Genomic DNA, 26,275 nt, shown 5'->3' with positions numbered 1-26,275 from the left:
TATGTTTTCCACAGGTCTTTACTGAGGGTGCTGGGGACCAAGGGGTCTGAAAAGGGGTGCCTCAGCCCAAAGGCTGAAGGCTTGGGAAAGGCACGCAGTGGCAGTGGGGTCTCCCCCTCTGTGAGGGCTGGCTTGGCAGAGACAGTGCCCCTGTGGCCCCTCTTTGGCACTAAGCTGGGACCGTGGTACCCTCTCTCCCTCCTGACAGGTAGAGGGCTCCCCCCCAGTGGCGGCTGGCAGTGTAGGCTGGCAGGGTGGGGATGCAGTGGAGGGGGCTATGTTTGGCACCAGAGGCTGGGCAGTCCAAGAGACAGTGCCTGGCCACCCCTTGAGCTGGCAGGTAGGTACTTATGTTGGCAATGGAGACAACAACAAATGGAGTCCACTAAGCTAAGCGGTAGTGGGTGAGAACACAGCGGGGAGGGAGCTGGGGACTTGGGGAGGCTGTGTAATCTCCCCTAGGCCTCTCCAGATGACCAGGGCAGAAGAGGACACAGGCCCAGGGCTCTGACTGACCCCAGGACCCATTTCGCTGCTTCCATGGCAGGAAGGGCATCCTATCTTGTGGGGACAAGAGCCTTCGCTAGGGTGGCAACAGACACGTGGATCGTGGGCTTTTCAAGGGATCACGGGAAGTCACGGGGATTTGAGTTTCAGGAGGGCGATGACCCACAATTGCCAGACTCACCACAGGCTCTGGCAGGCTGCGGTAAACGGGGCCAGTGATGGGCCTTGCACCCTTGCTATGGCTCAACCATACTTGATATGGAGTCAGGGCTGGGAAACCCTCATCCCCATTCTTGCTCCCCAGAGAAAAGTAAAGGAGTCACTGCCCTAAACAGGCACACGTATCATGGAGTAAACCCCAGGGTGAGGTTGGAAGCAGGAGAAGGGACACGGGCTTCCTAGGGTCTCCTGGGAGGGGCAGGCCCATGGCTAGGGGGCCTGGGAGGAGGGAGAGGCATGCAGAGGTGGTGAGGGCAGGGTGGCTGCTGCTGTTGCTTCCTTCATGTGATCCGAGAGCCTAGGCAGGGGTGGGGGCTGGGAATCAGGTCCTGGTCAGGTTGGGAGGCCTGAGCCTGGGAGGCTGGCTGTAGAGGGCTTCTCAGGGGCCACAGCCTCGCCCAGAATCTGGCGGAGCTCTTGAAGGCGCCCCTGAATTTTGGGAATGCCAGCCAGCTGCTGCTCCAGCCGTTGCTTCTCCTCGGTGAGGCTCAGGCGGGTGGCCGAGTCTAGCTTCTCAAACTTCCAGCCGCCTTCCCCATCAAACTGTAGCAAGTGTGTGTGGTACTTCCTGGTTGGGAGAGAGGCAGCAAGCTCACTGGCAGCTCCCCACCCTTCCCCAGAAGCAGCCCTTCCAAAGGCACCTACCACAAGGATGGCCGGTGGGTGATGGACAGCAGCGCGATGCCCGCATCCTTGGCTGCCTGGAAGATCTTGCCTTCCACGTCTATGCTCACAGCACTGGTGCACTCATCCAAGAGAGCATACTTGGGCCTTGGAGGTGAGGAGCCAAAGGGAAGAGGCTGTGGACCCTCCATTGCTGATGCTCTATTCTGGTCCAGCCCTGGTCCCAGTCCCTGGATTGCTCCTTGTAGCCTGTGGCCCTACTAGGTTTGTTAGGACCAAGGCTGTTTCTGGTAGCTGTGTTCTTTTTTGCAGGAGGCCCCAGGGAACACCCATTTGTTCTTACTGTTGGTTCGGGACCACCCTGGACAGCCATCCCCAGGGCTCACCTGTGATAGAACATGCGGGCCATGCCAATTCTCTGCTTCTCGCCCCCGGATAGCACGTCCTTCCAGTCACACACGGCCTCCCAACCTGGGCAAGGGGCAAGGGGCTCTGTTCAAATTCAACAAGGGCCCAGTGTGTGGGGGCTGGGGGGGAACTGATGGAAAGATGGGGCAGTCTGACCCCGGGGGGGCTTGTCTAGCTACATATTTCCGCTGCATGTATTCACCTGCCTGTGACACTTAAGTGAAAGAGAATTGTTGGGGCCAGAATTATGAACCCTCAGAAACATTATGTTGGGAGTCTTAGTCGCCCAGTACCTCTGGACGTGGCCTTATGTGGGAATAGGGTCTTTATGAAATGAGCATGAAGGTGAGGTCATGGGGGTAGACTGGTGTCCTTACAAAAAGGGGAGATTTGGACCCAGAGACACAGAGACAAACCCAGGGGAAAGACAGCCACACACACACACACACACACACACACACACACACACACACACACACACACACACACACACACACATCAAGGGAGGGGCCTGCTCAGGAGGGTAATCTGAGCAAGCAGGTGAGTGGGGTGGAGTGACAGGATGGTTGGTGGAAGAGGCGTCTCCATTGCAGTCATCCACTGTGCCTGCCTGTGGAACTAGAAGGTTTCTCTGGGCACAGGGCAGCTGAGCATCAAGACAACACTCTCTAGCTTGCCCACGGTGAAGTGTGTAACCATGTGACTGGCCCATGGCTGATGAGTGTGTGTCATCCACGTGGCATTCTATGCAATCATCCCTGGAAGACAGAGGCAAGCACATTTTGCCTCTTCCTCCTACTTCCTCCACCCTACAGCCTGGGCTGTCTTGGATCATGAGGTGATTTTAGAAATGAATGCTGCACACAGCAGAATGACCTACTAGATAGCCTGGATCCCCAAGCCTGGACCAGGCACAGCCCCTCCCAGCTGTGGCCTACTTCTCTTGGGACTTACCTTACGATAAACCCTCATACATACCCCATTCTACTTACTTTTCTTTTTTTCTTCCCTTTTTTTTTTTTTTGGTCAGAGACCGTGACTTGAACTTGGTACCTGATGCTTTGGCTCATTGGCTAGCACTCTGCTAAATGAGCCATGCTTCTATTCCCCTCCCATTCTACTCCTAAACTCTACCATGAACCCTCTCCAGGATCTAGTCCACTGATGGCTGCTGCAGAGAGTGCTTGGCCTATTCTGCAACGAAGTCAGAGAAATGAGGGCTTTGTTCAAGGTTATTTTTTTGGTGGTAGTGGGGACTGAAATCATGGCCTTACACTTACTAGGAATGTACTGCATACATTGAGCTGTGCCCCTACCCCTCAAGATCATCTGGTACCTAGAGCTGCAAGGGAGGGAAGGAAGTGGAGTTTCAGTGCTTAGATGTCTCAAGAAAATCCAACCTGCCCTCCATTCTGCCTTGCACCGTGCTGCCTTCTCCTACTTCTCTGGATACAATGGACAATGGAGAAAAGCATTAGCCCTCTGTAAGTCTTTTTTTTTCCTTTCTGTTTTGTGCCAGTCCTGGAGCTTAAACTTAGGACCTGAGCACTGTCCCTGAGTTTTTGTGCTGAAAGCTAGCATCCTCCCACTGGAGCCACAGCTCCACTTTAGGATTATTAGTGGTTAACTGGAAATAAGAGTCCCGTGGATCTTCCTGCCCACGCAGCCTTTAAATTGCAATCTTCAAATCTCAGCCTCATTAAGAAGCTAAGATTACAGGCGTGAGCCACCAATGCCCAGCTATTGTGTTTTGTTTTGATTTTTTTGGTCAGTGTCGGGGTTTGAACTCTTTTTTGCTCAAGGCTATTGCTGTACCACTTTAAGCCACAGTGCCACTTCCTATTTTCTGGTGTTCAGTTAGAAATAAGAGTCTCAGGGAGGGCCGGGAAGGTAGCTCAAAGGTAGAGTGCTTGCTTTGCATGCAGGAGGCCCTGGCTTTGACTCCTCAGCACCAAATAAGTAGAAAAAGCCAGAAGTGGTGCTGTGGCTCAAGTGGTAGAGCACTAATCTTGAGCTGAAGAGCTGAGGGACAGTGCCCAGGCCCAGAATTCAGGCCCCACAACCAACCAAAAAAAAAAAAAAGTCTCAGGGACTTTCCTGCCTGGGCTGGCTTTGAACTGCAATCCTCAGAGTAGCTAGGATTACAGGCATGAACCACCAGCACCCAGCTTTTTATTTTTTTTCTTGCTGTTGTTGTTGGTTGTGGGACCTGAGTGCTGTCCCTGAGCTTTTTTTTTTTTTTTTGGTGGGGGGTGGTCTGGTCATGGAGCCTGAACTCTGGGCCTGGGCGCTGTCCCTCAGTTCTTCAGCTCAAGGCTAGCGCTCTACCACTTGAGTCACAGCGCCACTTCCGGCTTTTTCCTTTTTGCTTATGTGGTGCTGAGGAATGGAACCCAGGGCCTCTGGCATGCAAGGCAAGCACTCTACCACTGAGCCACCTTCCCAGCCCCTCCCTGAGCTCTTTTGCTCAAGACTACTTTGCACTCTACTACTTGGAGCCACAGAGCCACTTTCATAAGTCTTCTTTTCTTCTCTCAGCTTTTCTTACAACCTGTTCCTCCCTCCTGAGCTTTTTTCCCAGAGCCCCCCGGCTCTATTTTCCCCATCCCCATTTCAACAGAAACACTGCACAAGCAGCCTTACCCTGCCCAGAGGAGGGCCATCTTATGGGGCTTCTGATCCCTCCCTAGGAAAGCCCAGAGGCTCCTCTGTGGGCTAGCACCTTCCTGTCCCCAAGCGGGCTACACAGACCCTGTCCTGCTGTCTCCTGGCTGGCAGATAGGGTGACCACTTGGTCCGTGTTCCACAGGTCTTGGCTCAGGCTTCTCTCCCATGAGATGAACACCCCTCCCCTTTCCTGGTGCACGGGCACCCCTTGGGGCCACCTGTTTACAGGCAGTCCTCCCTAGAAAGTGTGTCCCCAGGCAGGCACTTTGGACTTCTGGATGCAGAGATAACCTTCCTTCCCCAGGGTTGGGGGAAGAGGTCAGGAATGCAGATGGCAACAGGCTCCCCGTCAGTATTTTGGGACAAAGGGCGAGAATATATGTTCCATGCAGGGATGATAAGCTCTAGCCCCGCCCCTACCTCCTTCTCTCTGTAGTATGTGGTGGAGGTGTACAATGTCCAGGATGGCTTCCAGCTGCTGCTCCGAGTAGCCTTTCCTTCGCATGTCTTCCACTGAATCTGGGTAGATTACCTGGTCACGCAAGGAGCCCACGGACATGTAGGGCCTGTGGAAAAGCTGCATGTCCAACAAGGGCAGAGTGCCTGGGTTTCCCTAAAGGATGTTCTGCCTGAGCCTGCTCTGTGGTATCCGTGGCTGTGGACGATGAGGCCAGACCTGCAGCAAAGCCTTCCAAGTAGTGGCCACCCCATACCCATGTATCCCCAACTTACACATGAATACATGTATGCACACACATCTGTGGGCCTGAGTGTAAGAACTCCCACCCAGATCCTCAATGGATGGAGAATTAGGTTGGGTTCCTGGTTTGTTTGGGTCTGGGGTAGCATCTTTGTATCCTCTTCAAAAAGGGTAGACTCTGCCCTTTCCTACATCTCTGCTGTCAACTTCCAGTTGCACAGGTGGGAAGAGGTAGGGGGAAGACAGACAGCAGGGCTCTGCACGGCCTGCTTGCTGGAGAAGTCTCTCTGGTAGCAGGCTGCCTTACCTCTGAGGGATGTAGAACATGCGCTGGGGTGGGGGCTTGTACAGCACGCCGCCATATGTGGGCCAGAGCCCACCCAGGATCCGGAACAAAGAGCTCTTGCCACAACCATTGGGGCCCGTGATGAGGAGGTGCATGCCCTCTTCCACCTGTGGATGCAGCAGACTGTGGCACTGGCCTCACAAAGGTTCTTCATCTGAAGCTGGCAGGTAGGCAGTGTCTCACTGGATAGCCTAGAACTGGCCTGGAACTGACAATCCTCCTGTCTCTGCCTCCCCAGGATTGGGATACCAGGCATGTGTCAAGATGCTGGTTGGGGGCAGGCTATTCTTGATCTTGTTGTGTGTGTGTGTGTGTGTGTGTGTGTGCTGGTCCTGGGGCTTGAGCTCAGGTTCTGGACGCTGTCCCTGAGCTTTTCTGTTCAAGGCTACTATTCTACCACTTAAGCCACAGTTTTACTTCTGGCTTTTTCCAGATAAGAGTCTTATAGACTTTCCTACCTGGGCTATGTGAACTGTGATACTCAGATCTCAGCCTCCTGAATAGCTAGGATTACAGGTATGAGCCACCAGTGCCTGGCAATTCTTGATCTTTTGATAAGTGACAACAGAAGAGAGGTGGGGTTCAATGTCCAGAGTCCTAACCATATGCCTGGCCTAGAATATAGGGAAATGGACAAGAGTTGGCCCTGTCCCTTAAAGCCTTGATATGTCTGGAAAACATGGGGCCAACACCAGAAGAAGGGTATCTTTTGCTACAGCTCAATGAATGGGTATGTTCCAAGACTGATGATGTCACCCTCAATCCCATCTGAATGCATTCAGAATCCAAATGCAATGTCAAGAGTCTCTGCCCCCCTTAGAAAGTGTCCATAGGAAGGGTACTTTTTTTTGCATTTAACCACTTGCCCCTCCCCTGAGTATGGAAACAGTTGTAGGAAGGAGGGGTGAGTATAGGAAAACTGCTTCTGTCCTATCGGATTTCCTATCAGATTTCCATTCAGCCCCAGGACAGAGAATATTTGGGGGGCACCCCAGGGCAGAGATCCCATCACCAGCACCATCCCTTGTCTCAGTGTGGTGCTTATGTATCTGTGAAAAATAATAACACGGTGCATAGGCCTACCGGAAAGAAAATTCAATGTGAGTGCCTTTGCTATTTCAGGCAGTGTTAGTTTCAGGCTGGGCCATGAATTCACATATTGAAATCTTAATCCCTAGTACCTCAGAGGGTGACTGTACTTGCAAATAGGTCATAGATGATCAGTTTAGCTAACATGAGATCATACTGGAGTGGTTCAATGTGAACTTACAAATGGGAGATTGAAACACAGATATGCATAGAGAGAGAAAGCCATGTGAAGATAGAGACAGAGAGTAGAATGATGGAACAAGCAACTGCCAGAAAACCAAAAGCTGGGTGAGTCCTGGGACAGGCAGACTCCCTCAGATCTCAAAGAAGGATCCTCGTCTTGTGCCCTTGATCTAGACCTGTGCTCCCCAGTCCTGGAAGAGTCCTTTTCTGCTGTTAAAGCCATCTAGTGTATGGTGATTGTCAGAGCAGTCTCAAGGCACACAAGTGTGTAACCAACAACTCTTGAGGGCAGAAGGGGCAAGAGAGTTTTTGGTTCAGGCAGGATTTTGTCCCTGCTCTTCCACCTGTGACTGCCTCTTCTTACCTGGCCTTGTTCTCTAACCAGCCATAGCTTGCTCACCAGGGCCTTAGTGTCTTTGCTTCCTTTGACTTTTCTGGGCCTAGCTTGGAAACTACCATTGTGAAGAGGGGTGGCAAGGTTCACACCACTACTACCACTGTGTGTGCTATTTGGCGTAACACTATATGTCCTGCCTCCAACTGGCTCTCATGATTTCTTTCTCTTCTTCCTCCCTTCCAGTCTCAGCCCCCTCAGCAGACAAAAGCAGCAGCCAGGGCACTCCTAACTCTTCCTGTTCCTGTCTCTTCCATAATTCCTCCCCCACAAGTTGAGAAACATAACACTCCCAGAAAGAAAATCCCACTGTTACCCACTTTAGTGTTTACCCCAAGAATGTAGACACTTCCTTAGTCTAGCTCACTCCCTCCATTTACCTTTGTTTTTCAGTCCCCAGTCTAGAGTTCAGGGAATACTGGCTATCCCTCTGCTCTAGTCTTATTTCACTGTTCCCTGGTTCTATCCAAAGCCCTGCCTGGAGGCATAGGTAAGCAGTGAGTGGCTGAGCTATACCAGTGTTCCTTTCGTGTGTGTGTGTGTGTGTGTGTGTGTGTGTGTGCTGGTCCTGAGGCTTGAACTTAGGGCCTGAATTGTCTGTCCCCAACGTTTTTTTGGTGGTCCTGGGGCTTGAACTCGGAGCCTGGATGTTTGTCCCTGAGCTTTTCCACTCAAGGCTATCACTCTACCACTTTGAACCACAGTGCCACTTCTAGTTTTTCTAGGTTTTTTAGTGGTTAGTTGGAAGAGTCTCATGGAGACTTTTCTGCCCAGGCTGGCTTCAAACCATGATCCTTAGAACTCAGCCTCCTGAGTAGCTAGGATTACAGGCATGACCCATCAGTGCCCCAGTGCTCTACCATTTGAGCCATAGCTCCACTTTCAGCCTTTTCTGTAGTTTTTAGTGGAGATAAGAGTCTCAGACTTTCCTGCTTGAGCTGGCTTCAAATGGTGATCCTCCAGTCTTAGCCTCCTGAGTAGCTAGGATTAGAGGCGTGAGGCATCTCTCCCCCCCCCCCCCCCCGCCCCGCCTAATTCCCCCCCTCCCCTGCCCCAGCTCATTTCCTTTCCTTGATCTCTCCAGGGCCAGAGAACCATCCCCAATGAATAGCTCTGTATCTACCACACAGAGTCTGTGCTAGGGACATCTCAAAGCAGATGGAGTAGGACCCCAGATTGCACAGCAGAGGGGCCCAGGTGGAAAAATGGCAATTTTCTTCCCCACAGCTGGAGAGGAACCAGAGCTCCCATGTCTTAGCTTTCTTAGAAGGATAGGGAGCAGGCAATGATCAGACAGACAAAGATTGTTGGGTAACCCTTGGCCAACCCTGGTAACCACTAGTTTTATGTTTTATTTTTTTTATCAGCTCTGATTCCTGGAGACACATTGATCTCTCACTTTGACCTTAGCCTACCTGCCACGCAGAGCTGGAGAGAATGACTACTGTCAGCATAGTTAGGTGGTAAGCCAAGGGCTGGGGATTGCAGATGCAAACGGCCAGGCACCTGGGATGTACACCTAGGCCTTATCTGCTTAGCTCAGCCTAGTCAGCACTTCTGGGTCAGACACCCCTCCTCCACTCAACCTACCCTGATGTTGAGGCTGGCCACTACCACATCTCCTGTGGGCGTGATGATGGGGATATTCTCACAGATAATCCCCTGCTCCACATCCACCACCTGGCCTGCAGAGAAAATGCAAGGAAGGAGAAGAGGCAGCAGCATTCATGTGGGTTCCCTCTGCCCTGGAGGCCCTCCGTTGCCCCCTTGGTTTATCCACCCCTAATAGCCCATCCGTGGATTCTGGAACAGCATGGTAAAGTCCACAGCTCCTTCGGAAAATAGCCAGGCCTTCCAACAAGCTGACCCCTGCCCCAGTATTCAGTTCCATGCTCCTAGGTTGTCACTATGGCTTTGGTCCCCTGGAACATGAGGAATTGTTATCCTGCTCTGTGTCTGCCCCTCTCCTGGGCTCGCTCTATCTATCTATCTATCTATCTATCTATCTATCTATCTATCTATCTATCTATCTATCTATCTATCTATCTATCTATCTATCTACCTATCTATCTACCTATCTGCTCTATCTATCTATCTATCATATATATAATATAATATATATATACACACACACATATATAGTTTTTGTTGTTGTTGTTTTGTTTTTGGTGAGTCATGGGGCTTGAACTCTGGGCCTGGATGCTGTCCCTGAGTTCTTCAGCACAAGGTGTGAGTTCTACCACTTGACCCACAGCACCACTTTGCTGGGTACCATCTTAAAGGGGCCTCCAATGTCTAGGCCTTTTTATAGTACTTGGACTCTTATGTAACTGGCAGCTGGGTACAGTCTCTCCTATGCTCACACATTGCCTTCAACTTTCTCTGGGTGCCTGCATATGTTGTGACCTCCTATACTCAGGGCCCACACACTCCTCTCTTAAGAAAAATTGATTAGCTTACACTATTTATATAGAAGGGGATTTCAGTCTTACATTTCCACACACATTTACATTATGATCCAATCAGTCTCCCCCTCCCCCCCATTACTCGCCTCTCTTTTTTAACCAGTAATCTAGGCCAGGGCTCTCAGGAGGGCGGATTAGCAGCTTAGCTGGCAGCCACTGCTTGGAGAAGACAGGCTGCTTGGCCAGCAGCACTTCTGAGGAAAACCTCTTTAGGGGCCCAACTCATTCTGCGCAAGCCCTCAACGTCCCTGCCAGGCAGGCCTCCTGTCCTCGTTGGACCTGGGCAGCTGGGATACTCAGTGGAAGGCAAAAATGAGAGGAAGCGCTCTGCATGGCGGGACAGCATCTCACCTTGGATCTTTAAGGGTCCCTCAATGTGGACACCAGATCGTACTAGGGCGGCAGATCCAGTGTGACCATCCTCTTGTTCCCCAGGCCTCTTGAAACGACAGTGCTGGACATCCTCAAATACCTGGAACATCTCGTAAACCCGGGCTGTGTAGCCAGCCAGCTCTGTTACCTGTAGGGAAGCCAGCATGGGCTTAGCCTGGGCTACTGTGGGGCGCAGATAGGGATGGACTGCGCTGTGCTGGGGTTACCTCCTTGTAGGAGGACATGATCCGCTCAGTGGCATCTGCAGCAGCTGTGAGGAGATTGCGGGCAATGGTGAAGGCTTCTGTGCGCTCACTCACAAGCTCCTCCTCCTCCTCCTCCTTCTGGAAGGCTGCCTTCTTCATGGTCTCTGAGTCTGGAAGCCAAGAAGGAAGATAGAGGAGAGTTAAAAGCCTCCAGAGGAAAGATGAGTCTCGTACAAATTGTGCTGGTACAGCCAGATACATACACACATGTAAAAGTGCCCCTCCACCACTACAAACGAAAACGAACTGTAAGAGTATCACAGGTCAATGTGAGGAACTAAAACTATAAAACTCTTAGGAGAAAACAATGGCAGCCAGGTGCCCGTGTCTCACGACTGTAATCCTAGCTACTCAGGAGGATGGAATCTCCGGATCCTGATTCAAAGCCAGCCTGGGCAGGAAAGTCCATGAGACTCTTATCTCTAATTAATCACAGAAAAAGCCAGAAGTAGGGCTGCGGCTCAAGTGGTAGAGTGCTAGCTTTGCGCAAAAAGGAGCTCAGGGACAGTGCCCAATCCTAGACTTTGAGCTCCGAGACTGGTAAAAACAAAACAAAACAATGGCAAGGCTTCATAATCTTGATGACACATGATTTCTTACATATGCACAAGCAACTAAGAAAAAGCAGATGAACCAAACTTCATCAAAATTAAATAAACTTGGCAGCCTGGAGGTGTGGTTCAAATGGTAGAGTGCCAGTTGAGCTCAAAAAGCTAAATTGAAACTCTGATACTGGGAAAAAAAAAAGCACAAAAATGTTGCCAGGTGCCAGTGGCTCATACTATAATACTAGGCAGCTGAAACCTGGAGGATCATGTTTTATTTGTTTTTTTTTTTTTAACTGTAAGTTTTTGTCTTTTCCTTTTTTGGTACTGGGGATTGAACCCAGGACATTGCACTTGCTAGACAAGCACCGTGCCTCTGAATTAAAGGATCACATTTTGAACCCAGTCCTGGCAGAAAAGTCAGCAAGACTCCATCTCCAGTTAACCAGAAAAGTGTCAGACTGGCTCAAGTGTGGCTCAAGAGTGTCAGTATGGCTCAAGTGGTAGAACACTAACCTGAGCAAAACAAGCCTCATCACTTCAATTGGGGTGGCTGTAACAATGAGAGATAATACCAATCTGGCCAAGTGAGGAGCTGGAACTTCATCTACTGCTGGTAGAGATAAAATGGTGTGTCACTCTGGAAAACAGCTCCCCACAAAGTTAAACAAAGAACCACTGTAAAGACCTGGGAAATGGGGCTGGAAAGGTGTCTCAGTGGTAGAGTGCTTGCCTTGCATGCATGAGGCCCTGGGTTCGATTCCTCAGCACCACATAAGCAGAAAAATCCGGAAGTGACCCTGTGGCTCAAAGTGATAGAGCGCTAGCCTTGAGCTGAAGACCTGAGGGACAGTGCCCAGTCCCAGAGTTCAGGCCCCATGACTACCCTCCCCCCCCCCAAAAAAAAAAGACCTGGGAAATCCACTCCTAGATAGGTTTGCAAGAGAAACAAAAAGAAAATATGAACACATAGAAACTTTTACGGCATGTTCATAGCAGCACTATTTGTAATAGTGTAATGTTTATCAATAGGTGAACAAAGAAACTTCAGTATATGCATACAATAGAATATTATTCAGTCATAAAAAAGATTGAAGTACTAATACATTTTACAACACAAATGAATTTTGAAACATGCTTAGTGAAAGAAGCCAATCACCAAAGGTCATACCATATGATTACATTTCTATGAAATGTCTAGAATAAGCAAATTCATAGTGATAAGAAACAGATTAGTCTGAGCAAGAGGGAAATGATAATGAATCTAGTGTGTGTGTGTGTGTGTGTGTGTGTGTGTGTGTGTGTGTGTGTGTGTGTGTGCGTGTGTGTGTGTGTGTGCTGGTACTGGGGCTTGAACTCAGGATCTTACTTAGGCTATCACTGGGCTATTTTTGAATGGCTGCCATTCTACTATTTGAGCAATACCTTCAGTCTAGCATTTTGATGGAGAATTGGAAACAGAGTCTCTCAGATTTTCTGCTTTGAGTAACTTTGAACTATAATCATCAAAGCTCAGCTTTCTGAGTAGCTACAATTATAGGTGTGAGCCACTGGAATCTAGCTTAGAGCTTGTTTTTGGAGTATAAAATGTTCAGAATTTTGATGATGTAATGGTTGTACAACTCTGAATGTATTGAAAACTACTGAATTATACACTTCTTTTGTGTGCTGATCCTGGGGCTTGAACTCAGGGCCTGGGTGTTGTCTCTCAGGTTTTTTTTTATTGTTGTTGTTGTTCAAGGCTAGCATTCTATCACTTGAGCCACAGCTCCACTTCTGGCTTTTTGATGGTTCACTGCAGATAAGTCTTACAGACTTTTCTGCCTGGACTGGCTTTGAACCCTGATCCTCAGATCTATGCTAGGATTACAGGCATAAGCCACCAGTGCCTGGCACTGTGTCATGGTTTCTAATTTCCATGCTAATGGCCATTTTCTGTTTTCTTCTAAGAATTGCTCTTGTCTAAATCTGCTTTTCTGTCACAATCCAGACTCCATGGTCAAGCCCTTTAACCTCTTCAGTGACATCATGGACTCCCTTAACCTTGGGACTTGTATTATTATAAAGGTCATATCTAGAGAAGTTACAGTTACATAAGTCAGGTAATGAGTACATTTCTTTTTGGATAATGTCACCCCTTCCCTCATACTCTCCAAATCTTGAGACTTGGAAATAGTGGAGGAGGCTGACTTTGAGGATCCTGAGGTAGAGGTGAGTGAGTAGGTATCACCCACTGGGGAGGTACCAGGGGCCCTGGGGCTGAAATAGCCAAAGATTCTGAAGTGGAGCCTCACAGATCAATAGTAAGGGAAGGGTAAGGAGAAAAAGGGCAGAGTCAACTCAGAGCAGTGTAAGGCCAGGTGCTGGTGGCTCAGGTCTATAACCTTAGCCACTCAGGAGGCTGAAATCTGAGGATCGAGTCTCAAAGTCATCCTGGGCAGACAAATCTATGAGATTCTATCTCCAACTAACCAACACAAGCTGGAACTCGAGGTAGAGCACCAGCTGTTAATGAGAAAGCCAAGTAAGAGCTCAAGGACCTAATTCCAAGCCCCACTATACACACACATGCATGCACATACAAGTAGCACAAAGTAGAAAGGAGACTAGAGGAATGGACAGAATGCCTTACATTGCTTCCTAGGGCCTGGCCCAGGAAATCAGGGCAATGAACCGGGTGTGTGTATGTGTGTGTGTGTGTGGGGAGACTGACCATCAATCATCAAAGTCTAAGGTTCTAGACCTTTCTTTTCACCATGTTTTCTAGGACACAGCCCCACCAGGTATCAAGGACACCAGCATTCCTGGTGTCCATTCCTGGAGCTGGACAGCCAGTATGGACAAAGGGTAAGGGTGTGCGGGCTTTATGGGAGGGGCTTCCTAGCTATGGCTAGCATCTTCCTGGAGACAGAAGTCACTGCATCCTGCAGATCCCCTTGGGGCCTCTAGGGATTCATAGGCCCCTACCTCTCTCCTCAGTCCTCTGGCCTTTGCAGGCTAGCAAAGCAAAGCTTACCTAGATCTTCCCCAGTAGTTAAGGACTGACTCTTCCCAAGTTCCATGGGCACTGTGAGCTCTCACTGAGCTTGGGGACACAGAAAGGATCAAACAGACAACCAGCCGGGCATTAGTGACTCACACCTGTAGTCCTAGCTACTCAGAAGGCTAAGATCTGAACATCATGGTTTGAAGCACCCTGGGCAGGAAAGTCTGTGAGACTCTTGTCTCAAATGAACTGTTTTGTCAAAAGCCAGAAACGGAGCTGTGGCTCAAGTGATAGAACACTAGCTTTGAACAAATAAAGCTCAGAGGCAGCATCTAGGTCCTGAGTTCAAGCCCCAGGACTAACAAAACAACAACAACAACAAAAAACAGACAACCTTCCTACCATCATCCAGTATAATGTGGAAAGTAGAGAGAGGGAAATATAATGAACAAAACTGAACAGGGCAGGATTAAAGGTTAAGGGCAGAAAAATGTGTGTTGGTCAAGACAGGCCTTGCCTAAGGGCAGCCTGGGCGCAAAACTCTGATGAAGAAGCAGCAGAGACATTCCTGGCATAAAATGTATTAGGTCCCAAGTGCCTGAGGCCAAAGCATGCCTGGTATTTAGAGGAATAACAGGGAGGCTACTAAGATTGAAATAGGACAAGCAATGGGGCAAGCAAGGAAGATGAAATCTCCTTTGTGCATTTTCCAAAGGTGACTGTGAGTGATGGGGGAAGGGACAGAGACAGAATTTCCCACATGCCTAGTACAGCAGAAGCTTCAAAAAGTCCTAGGCTAGCTGGGCCCTGGTGGTTCATGCCTATAATCCTAACTACTCAGGTGGCTGAAATCTGAGGATTGTGAATTAAAGCCAGCCAGGGCAGGAAAATCTGTGAGACTCTTGTCTCCAATTAACCACCAAAAAGCTAGAAGCCAAGCTGTAGTTCAAGTGGTAGCATGCTAGGCTTGAGCAAAAATGCTCAGGGACAGCACCCAGACCCTGAGTTCAAGCCCCAGGATAGACACACATACCAAAAAAAGAAGACCTAAGCTAGCTAAGTGCTGCTGATTCAAGCTAATCCTAGCTACTTGAGAGGCTGAGATCTGAGGATGGTGGTTTGAAACTAGACTGGGCAGAAAACTCTGTGAGACTTTTATTTCCAATTAACCATTCAAAAAAAAAAAAAAGCCAGGGGCTGGGAAGGTGGCTCAGTGGTAGAGCGCTTGCCTTGCATTCATGAGGCCCTGGGTTCGATTCCCCAGCACCACATAAGCAAAAAGAAAAAAAGCCGGAAGTGGCGCTGTGGCTCAAGTGGTAGAGCGCTAGCCTTGAGCTGAAGAGCTGAGGTACAGCGCCCAGGCCCAGAGTTCAGGCCCCACGATCGGACCCCCTCTCCCCCAAAAAAGCCAGAAGTGGAGCTGTGACTCAAGTGATAGAGTGCTAGCCTTGAGAATCAAAGCTCAGGGACAGTGCTCAGGTCCTGAATTGAAGACAAGGACTGGTGTGTGTGTGTGTGTGTGTGTGTGTGTGTGTGTACTGGTGTGTGTGTGTGTGTGTGTGTGTACTGGTGTGTGTGTGTGTGTGTGTGTGTGTGTGTGTGTGTGTGTGTGTGTGTGTTCAAGGTCTTCAGAGGAGGAAAGAAGCTTCCCAGAACTAGACAGGCTGTTATTTGTCTAATTGCAGCTAGGGAAAAGTGGCTGCAGGCACTTCCTCATGGTTGTTTTTCACATGCTCTGGGCTAGGTGTGCTGATTGGATGAGATTGGATGAGATACCTGAAACAAGGCCACTTTGTGTGTGTAGACTTCCACAATTTGATTTTTCTTCCTGGTAGAACAGACTCAAGGGAGAAAAATAGACAGCTGAGGTTGGTAGCCCCAAAATGGAAGCCCAAATAAGAAGAGAATCAGAGAAGTTTCTGTTTTTCAAATAAGTCAGGCACGATATTCATACCTATAACTGACAACTCTCTTGCTGCTGAACTGGATAAACTATAACACCTTTCAAAACACAGTGACACTTGAAGGGAAGCAAGGAATATTGCTGGAAAAAAATAAGCAAGAAGCCAAAGCAACTCTTTGAACTTCCAAGAGACAGACAGGGAGAAGACAGAAAACCTCACTGGCTTTCTTACAAAACATGTCTTGTAAGAATTTGTAATTATGTATTTGGGGTTCAAATGAATACTACCTCCAAGGCCAGTAACACCCCCATCCTGCTGAAACTGAAAGATTAACAGGAATATGGCCTCCAACTGGTTAATTACCCCTCAAGTGCTTGGCTGAAACAAAAGCAGATGTATACCAAGTAATTTACACCCTCATGGAGGGTGAAGGTGGAACGAGGAAATGATCTACCATGAGTGAGGACGACCGACAGGCAGAAGGCAAAAGTAGATTCAAGTCCTAAGAACTTGAGATAAATTGTTGGATAGACAATAAGTACGATTATTACCATAAGCACAAAAGAAGTGCTGGGAAGGCTGGGTGCTGGTGACTCACTTACAATCCTAGCTAATCAAGAGGTTGAGATATGAGAATTGAGGTTTGCTGCAAGCCTAGGTAGACAAATCCTGGAGATTGGGCTGGGAAGGTGGCTCAGTGGTAGAGCGCTTGCCTTGCATGCTCGAGGCCCTGGGTTCGATTCCTCAGCACCACATAAGAAAAAAGAAAAAAGCCGGAAGTGGCACTGTGGCTCAAGTGGTAGAGTGCTAGCCTTGAGCTGAAGAGCCGAGGGACAACCCCCAGGCCCAGAGTTCAGGCCCCATGACTGGACCCCCCCAAAAAATCCTGGAGATTCATATTTCTAAATTACCAGCAAAAAGCTAGAAGTGGAGGCGTAGCTCACGTGGTGTAGTGCCAGCTATGAGTGAAGTGAAGCTTGAAGTTCAAGTGCCAGCACGCGTGCACACATATGAGCACACTCACAGGCACACACACACATGAGCAAATGAGACACTTATAAAAACAATTTGAGGTAGACACTGGAGGCTCATGCCTGTAATCCTAGCTACTCAGGAGTCTGAGATCTGAGGATTGTGGTTTAAAGCCAGCTCAGGCAGGAAAGTCAGTGAGACTCTTATCTTCAATGAACCACTGGAAAACTGGAAGTGGAGCTGGGGCTCGAAGTAGTAGACAGATAGCCTTGAGCAAAAAGAGCTCAGAGACAGTACCCAGGCCTTGAGTTCAAGCCCCATGACCGACAAAAAAAAGTGGTAAAATGCTAGTAGAAAATGCAAGCTGAAGCCAGGTGTCAGAGGCTCATGCCTATAATCCTCGCTATTGTGGTTTGAAACCTGCAAGGGCAGAAAAATCTGTGAGACTCTTATCTTCAATAAACTACTCAGAAAAATCCTGAAGTGGAGCTGTGGCTCAAGTGGTAGAGCGCTAGACTTGAGCACCAAGAAGCTCAGGGATAGTGCCCAGATCCTGAGTTCAAGCCCTAAGACCAGAAAAGAAGAAAAGAAAAAGAAAAAGCAAGCTAAGTAAGTGCAAAGGCCCCAAGTTCAAACCCTAGTATATCCAAAAAAAGAAATAGAATAGCCAGTGCCAAAAAGGACTGGACAAAAAGTACAGATGTGGCTCAAGTGACAGAAAATTAGCTTTGAGCAAAAAAGCCAAATGAGAGCATGATATGTTAAAAACAATCATACTAGACATGGCCGAAGAGAAAACACATGAACTAGAAAATTAGTGAACAGAAAGAAAATTGAAAAAAAATCTGAAGGATCTACAAGCAGGACAAACAGAAACCCACACCTAAACACACAGTAAAATATAGTATGCCAGAGAAAGACAAAACATTATAAAGATACCTAGAGAGAAAATGCAGACTTACTGCTAGTAATTAATGTAAAGGGTGAGGAACATCTGGCTCTTAAAATCATTTGGTATATAATGGACCAGACAGGCATGCTTCTCCTATGCTCTTCATTGGCTGCCTGCATTGACAATATTGTCTGTAAATGATGTTATAAACAGCCAAAGGGGCCTTGACAGAATAAAAGTTTCCCACTCCTGACTGATAACAGATTTTTCAACAACTACAAAAAAAATGAAATATTGGAAGTAGAGGTGTGGCTCATTAGTAGAGTGCTAGCCTTCAGCAAAAAAAGCCAAGTGAGGGCTGGGAAGGTGGCTCAGTGGAAGAGTGCTTGCCTCGTATTCATGAGACCCTGAGTTCAATTCCTCAGCACCACATAAACAGCAAAAGCCAGAAGTGGCACTGTGGCTCAAGTAGTAGAGCGCTAGCCTTAAGCTGAAGAGCTGAGGGACAGCGCCCAGGCCGAGTTCAAGGCCTATGATCGACCAAAAAAAAAAAAAAAGCCAACTGAGAACACAAGGTCCTCTCAGTTCAAACCCCAGTATCAGTACACACACACACACACACACACACACACACACACACACACACACACACAGAGGCATGCACGCACGGGCGCTTGTGTAAAAGAAAAGAAAAATTGAATACTGTCAAAGGTCTGGGAGAAATGAACTGTTCCTCTAGATTCCTATATCCAACCTAACTTTAGCTCTGGAATGAGGAAGAAATAAGGACATCAAAATAATTGGGAATATTCCCTGATGAAATCTTTGCTGTAAGAACTTTTATGCCCATGTAATTGTAACCCCTCTGTATGGTATTTTCACAATCGTAAAAAAAAAAAAAAGAACTTTTAGTTGGGCATGAGTAATGCCGGGAGTCCAGCATTCAGGATGGTGAGGACAGAAAGTACCAAGGTGCACTGCAGCCTGGGCTACATGATGAGAACCTATGTTAAACAAAACAACAACCTTCAAGCCTGGCACTGGTGCGAGTGCCTCATGCCTGTAATTCTAGCTACTCATGAGTCTCAGATTGGAGGATTATAGTTCCAAGCCAATCCCTGACAAGAAAATCCATGAGACTTTTATCTCCTATAAACATTGAAAAGCTGAAAGTGGAAGCTGTGGCTCAGGTAGTAGAGCCCTAGCCTTGAGCAAAAGAAGCTCACAGACAGCATCCAGGCCCTGAATTCAATTCCCAGGTCCAGCAAACACACCTTTCAAAACTTTAAAAAAGATGTCTATCTGGAAGAACGGAACACAAAAAGAATGAATGCATTTTGGAATGTCAATACAAAATAATTTTTTAAAAAAGAATGGAGTGTCAAGGAGAGAAATCAGTATAGATGAGGTTGCATTTATACATGCATTCACTGGAAAAAGCAATAGTCGAGAATAAAAACCAGGGGCTGGGAAGGTGGCTCAGTGGTAGAGTGCTTGCCTTGCATGCGTGAGGCCCTGGGTTCGATTCCTCAGCACCACATAAGCAAAAAGAAAAAAGCCAGAAGTGGCGCTGTGGCTCAAGTGGTAGAGCACTAGCCTTGAGCTGAAGAGCTGAGGGACAGCGCCCAGGCCCAGAGTTCACGCCCCATGACCAGACCCCACCCCCCCACAAAAAAAGAATAAAAACCACATGAACCCAAACTTCATAATGGCTATAGAGACAGGTAAGAGGGGTTTGTTTCTCTAAGGTAAAATGTTTCTAGGGCTGGGAAGGTGGCTCAGTGGTAGAGTGCTTGCCTTGCATGTATGAGGCCCTGGGTTTGATTCCTTAGCACTACATAAGAAAACAAAGCTGGAAGTGACACTGTGGCTCAAGTGGTAGAGTGCTAGCCTGGAGCTGAAAAGCTAAGGGACGGCACCCAGGCCCAGAGTTCAAGCCCCATGACTGACCAAAAAAAAAAGTTTCTAAGGTCTAAGAGGACGGGAGCTATTGATTAACCCATGACTGTTTTTAAGAACCTAGAGCAGCATGTTAACCTTCTCAAGGGTAACAACTGAATGCCTGAAAATAGAATGAATAATCTGTAAACCAGTAGAAGAACAAATGGAATCAAGACAATCAGAAGCTGGGTGCTGTTGGCTCACACCTGTAAGCCTAGCCTCTCGGAGGCTGAGTTCTGAGGATCACAGTTTGAGGCCAGCCCTGGCAGTAAAGTCCAAGAGACTCATCTCCAAGTGACCACGGAAAAACTGGAAGTAGAGCTGTGGCTGAAGTGGTAGAGCACCAGCCTTGAACAAAAAAGGAAAGGGACGGTACCCAGGCCCTGAGTTCAAGTCCCAGTGCTGGTGTACATGCTCACATGTGTGTGCATACACATACAACCTGACCATTACCAAAAACAAAACAAAAGAACTGGTAGAACAGGTTTCCCAGCACCATCCCTCCAAAGGCCTTTTGACAGAAGTTTCTACCATCTATAATCCATAAGTACTGTTTTAGGGGTGGTAAAACCACAGCTGGGGTAACGAAGGGGCTCACTCAAAGTATTCTCTATAACTTGAAGTTGGACTGAGGATAGGGACAGGTGGGCAAGGGTGCATAGGTGTGCTAAAGAGGCATGTGGTAGCCAGGCACCAGTGGCTCAAGCCTGTAATCCTAGCTACTTAGGAGGCTGAGATCTGAAGATTACGATTCAAAGCCAGCCTGAGCAGAAAAGTTTGTGCGACTCTTATCTCCAATAAACTACTCAGAAAAAGCTGGAAGTGGTGCTGTGGCTCAAGTGGTAGAGTGCCAACCTTGAGCACGAAGAGTCTCAGGGAAAGTGCCCAGGCCCTGAGTTGAAGCCTCATGCCCCAGGGGGAAAAATAAAAGAGGCATGCGGTATTTCTGAGTTGTGGTCCTAGGCTCAGCTGATGGTACGAGGGAGTATGAGATGTATGCAGGGTCAAAACCAATAAGGATCTATCTAAGAGGAGAGCCTGACCTCTGGCAATCTAGGATGCTACTAGGGCCTCAACATCCCAGGTAAAAGGGACAGGTGAGCCAACTGAACTCCACAAGCCTGGCCCTAGCCCCCAGAGTCTTGTGTCTCACCTGACTCTGAGTAGCCAGTGGCGGTGATGATGGGGACGGCCACCATGAGCAGGCCTGAGGCACTCCACACATATTTCATGAGGAATTGCTCCAGCATGACATACCACAGACGTTCCAGCAGGATGAGGTTGATCTGAGAAGCCAGGTCTTGATAGGAGTGCTGGAGCAGTGCCAGTTCCACCTGCCAGGACAGCACACATTGAGAGGCCTTGTGGCAACCCCTGTGGGGGTGACAGTAAGCGTCCCCAAGTACTGCTCACTCACAGTAATACTATTTGATGGCCATGACAAAGCTAAGAGCTGGGGGATTACAATTGGGTGGGGCTGAGTCTCAGACAAGTAATGGTGGTAATGGTACTACAGGACACCCCAGAATAGCTCTTCATTTTTCCAACTATCTCTCTAGTTGGAATAGCCATCTCTCTCTTCCCTGTATCCAGGGAATTTTCTGGTTGCAGGCCTGTGACAGTTAACTTTTCTGTCCTTCACTGAGTCCATTCTTTGGGCTCCCTCTCAACAACCTCTCATGTCCTTCTCACCAGGCACCTCCTCCCCCTGGAAGTGATCAGCTCTTGTTTTCTTTTTCTTTCTTTTTCTTTTTGGTAGGTCGTGGGGCCTGAATTCCGGACCTAGGTACTGTCTTTCAGCTCTTCAGCTCAAGGCTAACATTGCCACTTGAGTTACAGCGCCACTTCTGGCCCTTTCTGTTTATGTGGTGCTGAGGAATTGAACCCAGGGCCTCATGCATGCAAGATAAGCACTCTACCACTTTGCTACCTTCCCAGCCCCAGCTCTTGTTTTCTATCCTGAATTAAGCAAAGACTAGCCCAGTGGAGCAAACCACAATGCTCCTCATTTGGAAAAACTCAGTCTCACCTACTGAGGCCTCCCTTTCTGCTACTTTCTTGGGGTACTTCTCTGTAAGAAACTTGCATTGCGGGGCTGGGAAGTTGGCTCAGTGGTAGAGCGCTTGCCTTGCATGCCTGAGGCCCTGGGTTCGATTCCTCAGCACCACATGAGCAGAAAAAAAAAAGCCGGAAGTGGCACTGTGGCTCAAGTGGTAGAGCACTAGCCTTGAGCTGAAGAGCTAAGGGACAGCGCCCAGGCCCAGAGTTCAGGCCCCATGACCGGACCCAAAAAAAAAAAAAAGAAAGAAACTCGCATTGCATTTCCCTACCAAAATCAGGAAGGTAGACTCCCAAGCTGGCCTATACCTCGGCTTGCCTCGTCCTCCTTCCTAGAAGTGGCTAGGCCTCTCCTACTTCCATCTACACTCCCTGCTTCTACAGGGAAGGGGCGACAGCAGCACACAGGTAGTGGATGCTGGAAATGTTGGGAAATGCTCAGAGAAAGGTAGCTACAGGGTCTCGGATTTTCTGGCTCAGTCGAGATACATATGCCCTAGTCTTACATATATGCCAGCTGATGACAGCCAGTCTGGTACTATTTGCCAACTGCTTTCATGTCTTCTCTATTTGGTTTTCCTTCTTTTCCTTCCTTCCAACTTTCCTTCCTTCCTTTTTTTCCTTCCCTCCTTCCTTCCTTCTTCCCTTCCTTTCCCTTCCCTTCCTTTCCTTTCCTTTCCTTCCCTTCCTTCCTTCCTTTCATAGTACTGGAGTTTAAATTCAGGGTCCCATGGTCTCTTGGCTTGCTCTACTGGTGCTTTACCATTTGAGCCATGAATCCAGCCCTACTTTGTGCTGATTCTTTTGGAAATGTCTCCTGGACTTTGCTTACCATCCTGGTTTTGAACTATGATCCTCGGAATTTCAGCCTCCTGTATAATCAGAATCACAGGCATGAGCTCCATTAGATTCTCACAGGTCTTACTGCATGTATATTTTCTTTTTTTGGGGGGGGGCGGTCGTGGGGCCTGAACAATTAAGGCTAGCGCTCTACCACTTGAGCCACAGCGCCACTTCCGGCTTTTTTTCTTTTTGCTTTTTTGGTGCTGAGGAATTGAACCCAGGGCCTCAGGCATGCAAGGCAAGCACTCTACCACTGAGGCACCTTCCCAGCCCTGCATGTATATTTTCATATTTATTGTAAAACACTAATATCCAGAGAGACAAATTGATCTGCCCAAGAAGGAGGTACCAAGTAGTGCAAAAATGTGGAGCACACTGGCAGGGAAGTTAAGGGAACTAGATTCTTTTTTCTTTTCTTTGTCTGGTCCCAGGGCTTGAACTCGGCATGAGCACTGTCCTAGAGCACCTTTGTGCTCAAGGCTCGTGCTCTACCACTTGAGCCACAGCACCACTTCCAGCTTTTTCTGAGTAGTTTATTGGAGGTAAGTGTCTCATGGACTCTTCTGCTCCAGCTGGCTTTGAACTGTGATCCTCAGATCTCAGCCTCCTGAGTAGCTAGGATTACAGGTATGAGCCACCGATGACGCTCAGTTCAGCTTCTTAAAAATGATGCTTGAACTTATTTTTTTGTGACAGTACTGGGGATTGAGCTCAAGGTCCCTCTTTCTCATTCGGCTTTTTCTATTCACAACTAGTGCTCTACTATTTCAGCCACACCTCTAGTCCAATGCTTTGACTTATGAAGAAAGGCTTACTTTGTTCTCAAGCAATAGATTGTGTGCATGTGTGTGTATACAATGCATATGTGTATTAAAATAAGAGGCCTTGTTTGAAATCCTAGTATGAACAGAATACTCTGCTGTTTGCCCTCTAGCTAGTCACTTCTGCCTTTCTGCTCTAACCTATTGATCTGAGCCTAGGCCTATGTCCACAGTGACATCTCAACTAGTGGGATTGGAGTGGGCCCCAGGCCTGCACAGCATGGTCAATCAACTCACCTGTGGGGGGAGGGGGCTTCACATCATCTCATATAGCTTTCCAACCAAGGCTTATAGAGACAGGTCAAGGATGCCCATAGGGCACCTCTGCAACTGAACTGTCCTCTGCAACCAACCATACTATTTCCTGATGAAAGCCCAGAGGAAGTCCTTCAAAACACCAGTGCTCTGCTGTCCCCAACACTCAGCTGCTCACATAGCTGAGCTTTACTCAGGCCCAACCTATGTTTCCTGAACTGTGCACACCTCATCGAGTACCCTGGTAATCTAGGCTTGTACTACTAGGAGCTGGCCAAGGCTGATTATGCAGCTGCTGGTAATATGCCAGGTTCCTCACCCAAGGCCACAGCTGTTTGCCAAGGCCCTGTGGCCTGGCATATGGGGAAAAAGAGAACAGGAGGGAGGATTACACCTCAAGGCCAAGCACTTTTTCACTCAATCAGAAACAGCATAAGCCAGCATGCTCCTCTCTGAAAAATAATGGGAACTCCCCCTGCACCCCTCCCCCACCCTCTGTTTTGAGTCTGGGATTACAGGTGGACACTGCCATGTCAGGAGACAAACCCTCTTTAAAAATCAGAAACAAGTCTGTTTCTCTACATGATGTACAGCCAAAGAGACAAGGTCAAGGCAAGAGGCTGCCTGACCCAGGGAACGTACACAGGCGGTCAGGAGATGGGTGTCATTCTGCCCCTCCCCCCACCATAGGGGAACTGAAACCTGAGTTGCATAGAGCAGGGCTTGAAGCAGCTGCAACCCCAGGCGCAAGGAAGGGGAGGGGCAGCAGCAAGATAAAGGGAGAACTGGCCTGGAGTAACCTTCCCTAGCCAGTTCCTCAGTCCCAGGCCCACCCCTGGAAGGAGACAGAGCGGAGTCCTAGGCCTGGGACTGAAGAGACAGGCAGCCATGCTGGGGACTGGGAAGCTGCTGGGTGGGCAGGAAGTGTGTCCCGCCTCCGCAGCGTCTGGGGCCAGACATTTCTGAACCAGGGCAGCTGGCAGGCAGCTAAGCCCGTGGCTAGTCAAAGTGGTCACCAGCCCGGCAGGCCCAGGACTCTTCAGCCTTGAGAACTGCCACAGCTACAGCCACTATGCTGGATGCTGCTCATTAACCTCCGCTTGGGCTGAGTCATGCCCATAATGCTCGCCTGCCCGGCCAGCCAGTTCTGCTGGACGCTGGCCTTCAAAGGACACAGCGACGCAGCAGAGGCTGGGCGGCAGGCTGTGTCCCGCCATCCCTGCTCCCAGATGGCTAGCGTCTCCTCTTGGTTGGGATGCAGGAGTGGAGTGAGCTGGAGCCATAGAGGCTCAAACAAAAGTGTCACCTAAAACCTCAGCCAACCCAGGCCCTCCTATCTTCCCCCCATCTTTCACAGCCTATGCATTGCCCGATTGTTCAAAGCTGGCAGTCCTGGGCTTTCCAGTCACCCACCCACTCTGCCTTGTTCCCAGCACCCCAATTAGCCCCACCTCATGGCCCCCATAGAAGGCGATTTCCTCCGAGTTGGCCACCACACGGGAATGCATGTAGCGCAGCTCCCCCTTCCGTCGTGCTTCCTCTGCCACCAGCTCCCCAAACTTAGGTGAGAAGGCTCGAAGCACATTGGCCGTTAGGAACACCACGAGGCCAGCAATGGCCGAGGGCCAGGCTGTGCCAGCTCCGCGGGAGCGCGCCGCTCTAACCAGGGTGTAAGAGGTCACAGCCACATCCAGGAGTGGTTTGGTCAGGTTGGAGTAGAGGTGAGCCACCGAGGCAGCGAATGCCACCACATCCTCAGTTAGGGACTGGTCAGGGTTGCGCAGCCGCCCATCCATGTTGCTCACACGGTAGTATGTCTGCTGGGTGAAGTAGAGGTTATAGGCATGGTCCACCAGACGGCTTCGGAAGGCCAAGGCCAGCTGGCCCTCCAGGTAGCGAATGGCGCTGTTGATGAAGGTGGCAGGCAGGGCTATGAGAAGCCACTGCAACAGCTGCCAGCTGAAGGCTCGAGGGTCCTTGCGCACGATGCAGCGTGCCAGCCGACCATCTAGACGGGCCACGTATACTGACAAGAAAGTTCGGCTCACCAGGGCGGCAGAGTGCAGCGCCAGAAGTCCCGACTCCCGGCACAGGATTCGGGGAAAGAGCAATCGTAGCAGCACCAGGAGCCGTCGCAGGAATACCCTGTTCATGCCAGTCTTGGCTGCTGTGGTCCCGGAAGCCTCCTGCGTGGGTTCCCCAGCTGGCATCGGGGGGCCTCTGGCCAGCGCCAGGCACTGCCGCACCAAAGGGTAGATTTTGTGCACGCCGTAGGCTGTGAGCGCCAGGACCATGGCCGTACGCTTCAGCGTGGTTGCCCGCGAGGGCCGTGGAGTGGAGAGCACCGGCATGGCACCTGGGCTGGCTGGCAGGCTTGGGCTGGGACTTGGTGCCCGAGGCAGCAGTTGAGGCAGATGCTGGAAGGCAGGGCTGTTGCTCTGACCGCTGGCTCGTTGTCTAGGCAACCGGAAATCTTGCAGTGGTCCCTGTGACTGTCGCTTTAGGCGCCCCGGGTGGTGCTAGGGCTCCCGGCACGGTGGGCCCAGGGTTCCCCAGGGTCGTGGGCTCTTCAAGGCAACCCAGGTGGAGAAACTTGTCTTCCCTCTACAGTCAGCCCTTTAACCCCCGAGGTCAGAGCCTCGAGAGGTCTGGGCAGAGAGGGCGTCGTATTCCCCTTTACCTTCTCCTCCTCCAGCTCCTCCCCGCCCTCCCTCCCTGGTGACGCCCCTCCCGGGGGCACAGGGCGCGTCACTCTGCTCCGCTGCCTTGCTGAAAAGACAGTCTTAGGCCAGAATCTCCACCCAGTCCAGAATCTCCA

General features: G+C 49.4%; 1 protein-coding gene across 1 annotated transcript; it reads right to left on the bottom strand.

The window, feature by feature from the left end:
• Positions 1–26,250, bottom strand: Abcd1 (ATP binding cassette subfamily D member 1). Its single transcript, XM_042667556.1, has 10 exons — positions 24,909–26,250; positions 20,634–20,814; positions 10,202–10,350; positions 9,954–10,122; positions 8,728–8,822; positions 5,433–5,578; positions 4,846–4,991; positions 1,737–1,821; positions 1,372–1,497; positions 1–1,294 (listed from the first exon to the last, which is right to left on the bottom strand). The coding sequence occupies exons 1-10, from the start codon at positions 25,806–25,808 to the stop codon at positions 1,060–1,062; spliced, it is 2,232 nt and encodes a 743-aa protein (XP_042523490.1). The 5' UTR covers positions 25,809–26,250; the 3' UTR covers positions 1–1,059.
• Between the last annotated feature and the right edge of the window lie 25 nt (positions 26,251–26,275).

This window comes from Dipodomys spectabilis, unplaced genomic scaffold (assembly GCF_019054845.1).
Source record: "Dipodomys spectabilis isolate Male_0828 unplaced genomic scaffold, ASM1905484v1 ptg000411l, whole genome shotgun sequence".
Lineage (NCBI taxonomy): Eukaryota > Metazoa > Chordata > Mammalia > Rodentia > Heteromyidae > Dipodomys > Dipodomys spectabilis.
Note: the sequence above shows the minus strand (reverse complement) of the source record. Positions and strands in the feature narration are given on the sequence as shown.